At 36.9% G+C, this 9,541-nt stretch overlaps 1 protein-coding gene across 1 annotated transcript in view; it reads right to left on the bottom strand.

The window, feature by feature from the left end:
* Positions 1 to 615: 615 nt before the first annotated feature.
* Positions 616 to 9,541, bottom strand: part of osbpl5 (oxysterol binding protein-like 5) — a 64,242-nt gene continuing 55,316 nt past the window's right edge. The window contains exons 17-22 of the mRNA XM_055192052.2: positions 8,854 to 8,990; positions 7,105 to 7,284; positions 6,764 to 6,893; positions 3,984 to 4,098; positions 1,888 to 1,990; positions 616 to 1,801 (exon numbers count right to left, since the gene is read on the bottom strand). Of these exons, the coding sequence (XP_055048027.2) occupies positions 1,666 to 1,801; positions 1,888 to 1,990; positions 3,984 to 4,098; positions 6,764 to 6,893; positions 7,105 to 7,284; positions 8,854 to 8,990 (801 nt within the window). The 3' untranslated portion in view covers positions 616 to 1,665. The remainder of the gene's footprint in view (positions 1,802 to 1,887; positions 1,991 to 3,983; positions 4,099 to 6,763; positions 6,894 to 7,104; positions 7,285 to 8,853; positions 8,991 to 9,541) is intronic.

Below are 9,541 nucleotides of genomic sequence, written 5' to 3'. Positions count from 1 at the left end.
TCGATGACTAGAATTTCATGCGCGAATGAAGCGAGTAAACTCAAAATGTTCAAGTGTGTACAACTAGACACTGTAGACACAATTTTGGCGCCTCAAACACGGCTGATGTGAACCCACGGTAACAAAAGTCCTTTACAAAAATGCAATTTTCTCAGCTTTTTGCTCAAAATTGTGTATTTTTTAAGAAACTTAGAGATATTTAAGAGGTAATAAAACGAAAACAAATGAAGGGTAGGATGTTTTGTTTGTTTAAAAGGAGAAGGTTTGTTCTTTTATTTGATATATTGTATGTTTATATATTTAAAGAAGAAAAACTTCTTTTGAAAATCATTAAAAAATCAAACGCTGACAGGGAGTTAACGATAATGCCATTGTTTTCGAAAACCTGCTTTAAAAATGTTTGTTTTCAAGACCCCAAAAATGTCATTGTTGTGTAAACGAAACAGCCAAAACGCATAAAAGTGATCTGTTTTTGGTTAAAAATAAAAAGTCATGTAAAACTTTCTCTGGCAAATGCTAATAATTATTTTAAAAAGTATTAATATATGATGGTGATATTGCGTTAAATGTGCTAATGTCGCTGATCAGTGTTTCAAATAAGACACGATGACAAAGTGGAAATGTAAAACTTTACTGTGGTGCCTTGCAACAATCATTGACACAGTGAGCCGTTGACATCTCATTCATTTGATTTACTAGACGAGTGGTCTTAAAAAACTAAAATGTAAATGTAATGTAAAATGAAATGTACCAATGTCTCGGTTTTCATTCCACGATTAAAAAAATGCAGGCATTGTTCAAGCACAAATGTCCTATATGAATCCTGCACTGGAATTGTTATTGTACTTACTGTAGTGCACAATAAGGGGTTGTGTAACTTTAAACGCGACACAAACCATAAAAGAAATCAGTTTGATGCTTGGCTGTACTTGCTCCCAGAAAAGGTACATTTAAAAACATTGTGATTGTATATATATACGTATATAAATCAACAAAAATGATCCAATAAATACATTCTCAGTTCTCGCTCCAAATATATACACACTTTTGATCATTCAGTCACGCCTTCATTATCGAACTTCATTTCAACTTCATCCAATCTCAGAAGGCCTCAAGTGTCTCTACGAAGACTTTCTATGAAGATGAATGCTCTTTCTAATATCGTTGCACTACAAACAGGCGATAATCTACGTTTACACTACGCATCCTCTGTGTATTTATTCATTGTGTAGTGTACGATCAAGTTTGTAAACATTTACTCTTCTTCGTAAAGAACTACGCAGGAACACTGTTGTGTAAAATAATAACGAACGAACGTCGTGGCGAAAAAGCGTAAAGAATTGCACTGGCGGACATCGATTTACTTTTTCCACTTTTTGGCGTTAGTATTAAGGCCGGTATCCTAATGGAAGAGGTTCGAGAATAACAAACACACAAACACGCGCGTTATTTAACTATGGTAGAAATGATATTGTGGAAGTGAATTGTGTGAACAAGAGTGGCGACACTCCGAAATGATTATCCATTACGTTAAAACAAGAGTCTCTTTCTCCTTTATTGAAGTGCTTTAGTGCTCGATGGTGTGACATCATGGTGGGGCATTCGGTGTGTGATGTAATCATTTGGCTGCTTATTGCTAGGCAATGGTCGCTAGGTGACAGCATCTCAAGTGAAGACGTAGTTGATGAGTAGCTGGAAGAGCAACAGCATGCAGATGATGAGACAGTGGCGAGCGTTCAGAGCCTTGCTCTCGTCCGCCGTCTTGTGCCGCGCTATCTGACGGCCCAACGCGCTCAGGTTTCTACAGAAATAAATGTGCAATGTTAAAGGAAAAGGATTTATCAGTAAAAAAAAAAACAATATAATAGTATGTAAATGTGTACTTGCCTCTGTATGTCCTGCTGTGTTTTCTGTATAGCTGCCACAGAGGCTTCGATAAGGGCGATATCCTTCACTTCTTTAGTGCATCTGCCGCATTGGTTCATAAATCCTTTGAATCAAAATGAGAATTGATAATGTGCAAAGCTTTAAATGAGAGATGAGGTAAACTGTGGGTTGTTTAGTCTATGCAGGTTGTCTGAGCACTTAATGCGATTTATTCATATAAGCCATGAATGTGTGGTCTGAATCACCTCGCCGCTTTATTTCTTCATCCATGAATCATCGGCTTTTAAATGTGATTGCTGTTTGAATATCCTAATACACGCATTACTATACAACAGCTATTTCAAAACGCTATATGCCTATATATAAGCGCATTATTTTTAAGCCGTTAAAGGATTAGTCCATTTTCTTAAAAAAAAAAAAAATGTACTCACCACCATGTCATCCAAAATGTTGATGTCTTTCTTTGTTCAGTTAATAAGAAATTATGTTTTTTGAGGAAAACAATCCAGGATTTTAATGGACTTCAATGGACCCCAATACTTAACAGTTTTAATGCAGTTATTTAATGCAGTTTTAATGCGAAACGATATGCGAAATGCGAAAAATAAAAAATATGCACTTTTAAACCACAGTTTCTCTTCTTCCTCTGGCTGTGTGACATCCAGCGTGACCTCACGTAATTGCGTAATGACGTCGAAAGGACACGCTTTACATATGTGAAACGCACATTTGCGGACTATTTTAAACAATAAACTGACACAAAGACATTAATTAATATCATTTGACATACAACAACGTCGAAACGTTCCTCTTTCTCTACACTTGTAAACACTGGGGCATAGTTTCGATACGTCATCATTCGATACGTCATCGTTCGATACGGCATCATTTGATACGTAGTTTCAATACGTCATATTACGTGAGGTCGCGCTGGCGCGTCACAGGACTGGAGGAAGATGAGAAGTGGTGGTTTAAAAGTGCATTTTTTATTTTTCTTGCCAAAAATGACAATCCTTTCGCCAGACAAGACCCTTATGCCTCATTTGGGGTCTTTTAGAGTCCTTTGAAACTGGAATTTTAAGTGTTGGGGTCCATTAAAGTCCATTAAAATTAGAAAACTCCCGGAATGTTTTCCTCAAAAAACATTTCTTCTCGACTGAACAAAGAAAGACATCAACACCCTGGATGACATGGTGGTGAGCAAATTATCTGGATTTTTATTAAGAAAATTGACTAATCCTTTAATATCTAGCTAATTGAAATGTTGTTATTATTATATACTCTGGCTTTTATATCTGATTGAAATAGCTATGCTCAAAGTTGCTGTAAAGTAGCCAATACACTACTTCAATAGATTTAAGTATCTATTATACTATACAGCATGATACAGGATACAAGATGAGACAATAGAGTGCCGCAGGGATGACGTATTTTTGTAAGCCAATCCGGAAGTTAGCAGGAAGCCAAAAAAAAGCCCATTCATTTTTGGATTAACGCAAAAAATAAGCTCTTTGTTTAACAAAAGTATATGACACTTATACATTTTTCCAACAAGATAATCTTTACAGAAGACAACTTCCATGAATTTTAAATTATAAATGCGTTTACTAGAAATTAAAAGCTAACCTTAGGCTATAAGCAAACTACATCACGGTCTCTCGACATTAACGCTTCTGCCAGATCTTTCAAACTTTATAAACATGTTCCCTTATAAGGAAATACTCTGTGGATGAATGCTTGTTGGGAATTGTGCCCATGTTGCGTTGTTTTTAAGATCATCATCATGCGTGATGAGGTTTAAAGTCCTAGACAAAATCTATAGTCCCATGTAGCAACTTGTTAGCAACCACGCTTTAAAAGACAATTAATACACAGTATTACTGGTGTGTTTTATGTCATAGAATAAAACGTGAAAATATCTATGTGTCATGCAAACCCAAAGTCTTTTTAAAGACGTTTAACCAAAACCTCATTCAAAAAATCCATCGACTTCCAGACTGGAAGTGCAAAAATGCCAACTCGCTTTTGGGTTTTGCCTCCAAAAATGTGTCATCCTTGCGGCACTTTTTTGTTTTTATAATGGACTGATGGCTTACCTTCATTGTCAGATGACTCATGGCTGGGTTCTGGTGTTGTACTGCTGCTCTCAGTGTTCTGACTACAGCTGGACGGCTGGCTGCTTGACTTCCGGTGTTTTCCATTCACCCGCACCTAAAAATCGGACACACATTAGTCAATAAACTAATCACACAATAGAAAAAACATAATGATAATTACAAAAACCCATCCTTAAAGAGACACTACACTTTTTTTGAAAATAGCTCCCCTCGAGTTAAACATTTGATTTTTACTGTTTTGGAATCCATTCAGCCGATCTCCAGTACCACTTTTAGCATAGCTTAGCATAATTCATTGAATCTGATTAGACCATTAGCATCACGCTCAAAAAATGACAAAAGAGTTTTGATATTTTTCCTATTTAAAACTTGACTCTTCTGTAGTTACATCGTTTACTAAGAACGACGGAAAATTAAAAGTTAAAATGTTCTAGGCCGATATGGCTAGGAACTATAATCTCATTCTGGCGTAATTATCAAGGACTTTGATGCCGTAACATGGCTGCAGGAGGCGCAATGATATTACGCACTGCCTGAAAATGGGTCTTAGTACAAGTTTTAACTACAGAAGAGTCAAGTTTTAAATAGGAAAAACATCGAAACTCTCAGGTTGTTCTTCAGCGTGATGCCAATGGTCCAATCAGATTCAACGAACCATGCCAAGCCATGCCAAAAGCGGTAACACCAAACCCGGAAACTGACTGAATGAATTCCAAAACGGCAAAAATCAAATGTTTAACTTTAGGGGAGTGTGGCTTTAAAGGAATATTCCACTTTTTATAAAAAACTTCTGATAAATGACTCCCCCGCATGCCGTCAATGATGTTTATGTCTTTCTTTATTCAGTCGAGAAGAAATTAAGTTTTATGAGGAAAACATTCCAGGATTTTTCTCCATATAGTGGATTTTATTGGACCTTAACAGTTTTAACGCAGCATCAAAGGGCTCTAAACGATCCCAACCGAGGCACAAGGGTCTTATATCTAGCAAAACGATCATCATTTTCGCAAAAAAAAAGTATTAAGGTTTTAACCACAACTTCTTGTCTTGCAGTAGCCGTGTGACGCTCCTTACATAATCACGTTGAAAAGTGACATACGCGAAAGTACCTGGAAAGAGGAGCGTTACGACGTTGTTGTATGTGGAAAGATATTAATTAATGTCTTTATGTCAGTTTATTGTTTAAAATGGTCTGCAAGTGTGTTTTACATATGCGTTTACTGGTGTGTCACACGACTAGTGCAAGACGAAAAGTTGTGGTTTAAAAGTACATACTTTTTATTTTTTTGGCAAAAACGACGATCGTTTCGCGAGATAAGACCCTTATGCCTCGATTGGGACCGTCTAGAGCCCTTTGAAATAGTGATGCACCGAAATGAAAATTCTTGGCCGAAACCGAAAACCGAAAAAAGGAAACCAAGGCCGAAAAACCGAAACCGAAACACCGAAATAAATTATTATGCCAATTATTAGTACAATTGCATTTATGGCTATCACTGTGCTAACTTTACTAGGGGTGTGTGACGGATAAAAAAAACTCACAGTTCGGATCACATTACAGTTTTTGAGGCACAGATCAGATTATTTTTCCGATCAGCAAATAGCGGGTGGGAAAAATCTAAAAAACAATAAAGAAATTGCAAACATTTATAAAAGAGAACAAAGTTGTACATTAATAAGGTCTGAAATTAGCATTAGGTACAGAAATCAAATTAAATGAATCATAACACAATAAATTAAATATATTATTTTTTAGAGCTCTTTGTCATGGGTTGTTTGATTAACATTAATGACACAGACTTTAAGTAGGTTAATCTGACTGTAATCTATACATACACTTAAGACATAAACAAATGTTTTTATTAGAAAAAGAATACTGTGGAGTTAATTTTGTTTATATGTGCCCTGTCAATTACAGAGAGATTTTATGTTTGCTTGTTTTTTTTAAACGCATTTCTCTCGTATGTGCACTATTGAGGGCACTTAAACGTGCGCACACACAGAGACCGAGGTGAATCCCAAACAGCGCAACAGTCGCTCCACATAAAAACGTTACGTTGTTTTTCATTGCTTTATTCGCCAAATGTACATTAATGGATTACAGTATGAGACACATTAGCACCACTCTCTTTAAAGTTTACACATCAAGACATGCTTAATCTTAATCAGACGCGTGCAAACAGCTAGACCGTGAGTGAAACCTGCTTGAGCACGAAGGGGAGGGGTGGGAGACGACTGATCACCGTGAGTGAAACCCAAGCGCTAGCGCACGGATGGGAGGGGTGCGGTTGACATTCATTTTCGGTTTACATTTTCGGCTGGATTTTTTATTTCGGCCCGAAACCGATAATGCCATTTTCAGCCGAAATTTTCGGCGACCGAAATTTCGGTGCACCCCTATTTTGAAACTGCAATTTTAAACTGCATTGAAACTGTAAACTGTTGAGGTCACTAAAGTCCACTATATGGAGGAAAATCCTGGAATGTTTTCCTCAAAAAATTTAACATCTTCTCGACTGAATAAAGAAAGACATAAACATCTTGGGTGACATGGGGGTGAGTAAATTATGTTTTTTTTAAAATGAAAGTGGAGTAATCCTTTAATCTACCCTGTCTGTGAATTCCAAGATAAGTCACATAATCTAATTATTAGATTAAAGTTTGATTTCAATTATTTACCTTACTTAGTCAACATTCATTTGTTAAATCACAAAAAAATGACTTTTCACACACCGGGTCACATCTCCTGTGTGTCTCACCTTCTGCTGGCCAGCCCAGTTCTGGCTGTATGAGAAACCGTTTCGTTGGCGTTGTGATTTCTCTTTTGTCTGGATGATGCCATCCTTTTCAAACTGAACCAGACAGAGGTCCGGATCCCACGGTTTAGAGCTGAGAAAGGAGATTATACTATGGTGTTTATATACATGCATCTAATATAGTTGCAAGCCGTCTGAACCATCAAGTCACTGAATTACAAACAGGTGGCAGAGGGAAGGTGTAGCATCTACCAAATTTCTTCATCTGAGCGCCATTATTTAACTTACTATAATATACAATTAAAAAAACTGATAGTATCTTATTACAGACATCGTGAACGTACTCAGCATATTTGTAGTGCCATTCATTGGTGTCAGTGTTGAGTGTGAAAAGTCGTGGGCTCCAGGGTCGCTCGCCACGCTCTCTCACTTCCTGCCGCTGGGCTTCTTCCAGCACAAATTTCTCCTGGGTGGCTTTGTTCTGGTCTTTATCATTAATCGCTTTAGTAACGTGACGCCAAAGCCTGCAGGAATAACACACCAACAATTTAACGACTAAGATTTTAATCTATTTCATTAAAAGCAATTGTTGTTTATTCACAGTATGATCACGACTATTTTATTTGGCGCAGCATAATTACAGATTATTTTTAATGATGCGCCTGCAAGGTTTTAAGCATATAAAATAATTATTATGAATACTATAGTATTGATGGTTTTCAGCAATAACAACGTAAACAAGCGGCTGTCGTGGTCCGCACGTAACTTCCGGTATACTTTGCTAAGAATAAATAACAACATTCTTTAAATGTAGTTTATTTATATAACAAGCAAAAAAAAAAAAAAACACAGATTATCTAGGAAACCAAAACATTTGTTATTTTCGACGAGGCATTTGTTCAAGAGATCAGTTTAGTACGAACCCCTAAGGGGACATGGAGCAAAAATTAAATAAAGTTTACTTTCATGTGCTCACGTGAAACTTTCATGTGCAGAATTTGTTTCCAAGTTTAGTTTCGCGCGAGCATGTGAAACTATCGCGAGCTCACGTGAAACTATCGGATGCGCACGTGAAAGTTTCACGTGCGCGCATGATAGTATCACGTGATGATAGTATCACGCATGATAATTCTGCACATGAAGGTTTTGCGTGAGCACATGAAACTAAACTTTAGATTTTTTTTACTCCAATGTCACCTTAGGGGCTCGGTAGTTTAGCAACTAGTCAGACCATTAAAAAAACCCTGAAACCGGAAGTAAAGTTCGGATCCAGATGTGTATCGCGTCAGCGCACATGTGTCCGATGAAACCGTCTATAAAATGCATATTTTTATTTGCTTTGCAATATTATCAGTATTAATATTTTAACTGGCCTTATGGAAGTTTAAATTTCATAATACATTTAAATTAATGGAACAAAATAACAATCAATATATAATATAAATATATAAAAACGTAAATTAAATTTAACAAAAACTGGATAAAATGATAAACAAAATAAAATTGCCAATTGATACTATTATCATATATTTCAGTGGTTGTCAACCTTTTTCCTTGGGTTACATATATGACAATCTGAGCCCCCCCCCCCACCAATCATCTACATCCATCTTTCCAATTTATTTGGCCATTGCGTTAACAAGCACGTTGAGATGGAGCGAGCAAAATTGAAATAATTATTTTACATAAAACAAACTTATCTTACCTGATCTTGGCAATGTACGGTAAGCATATGATTTAAAAAATATTTTGAAAAAATATTTTATATTAAATTATTAGTTGCCCCAATGGTCATGTAATATGTTGGTATGCTTATTTTATGCCGAATTTATTTATTTATTTAATTTTATTATTATTATTATTATTTTTTTTTTTATAATGCACTTTAATGTGTACTTTGTAGAGAATTCAAATGTATAGCCACCTGGGCATTTTGTATTAGCTCAGATGTGTTTAAACCCTGTCAATGTCAAAAGCTTGAATAAAAAATAATTATTACTTATGTATCTTTATTTGACCTCAAAGCATATGGCATCCCGCACCCCCGTGTTAACTCTGGGCCCCCAGGTTATTTTGGTTATGAACTTGTATACCTCTCAGACTCAAACGCCTCCTGCTGGTCCATCCGTACCACTTGTCTTTTCAGCCGATGCTTCCTCACATCTAGACTGGGGTTCCACAGCACCTCCTGCTGGCCAGTCTTTTTCTCAGTCAGGTGCACTTTACCATCCTGCAAACAGATTTGGACTATAAGCTCTCGTCTTATCCTTCATTACAAAATGGACTGCTTTGGCCCTGGATGCTGACTGGTCAATACAGCGTTCCCACGCCTTACTTAAATTCAAATTCAAGGACCTTTCAAGGACTTTCCAAGTCCAATACCCTAAAATTCAAGGGCTAAATGTGGGGACACATATCAAGTGAGAGCAAGATTACATCATGTTACCTTTTAAGATACATTGTTACAGTTCCCTTTTGAGGGAACGCGTGCTGCGTCACTGTGGTGACACTTTGGGGACACCTCCAGGGGTAAGTGCGTCTGAATGTGTATATCAAATTCAACCAATGGTGAGGCTTATTGACAAAGACAGGGTGACGTGGGAGGAAGGAAGTATATCGCTATCTGAAATATTGCCAAAGATGGCGTTACAGGGACGCAGGAAGTATGGCAAGGAAGACGCAGCGTCTCGTTCCCTGCTCAGGGAACAACAGTTACATACGTAACCGAGACGTTTTCATGTGTCAAACACAACTATAGGCAAAAAAGCATTTTGGTATGAA

Source organism: Misgurnus anguillicaudatus, chromosome 6 (assembly GCF_027580225.2).
Source record: "Misgurnus anguillicaudatus chromosome 6, ASM2758022v2, whole genome shotgun sequence".
NCBI lineage: Eukaryota > Metazoa > Chordata > Actinopteri > Cypriniformes > Cobitidae > Misgurnus > Misgurnus anguillicaudatus.
The sequence above is the reverse complement of the archived record's forward strand: the minus strand, read 5'-3'. Positions and strand labels throughout refer to the sequence as shown.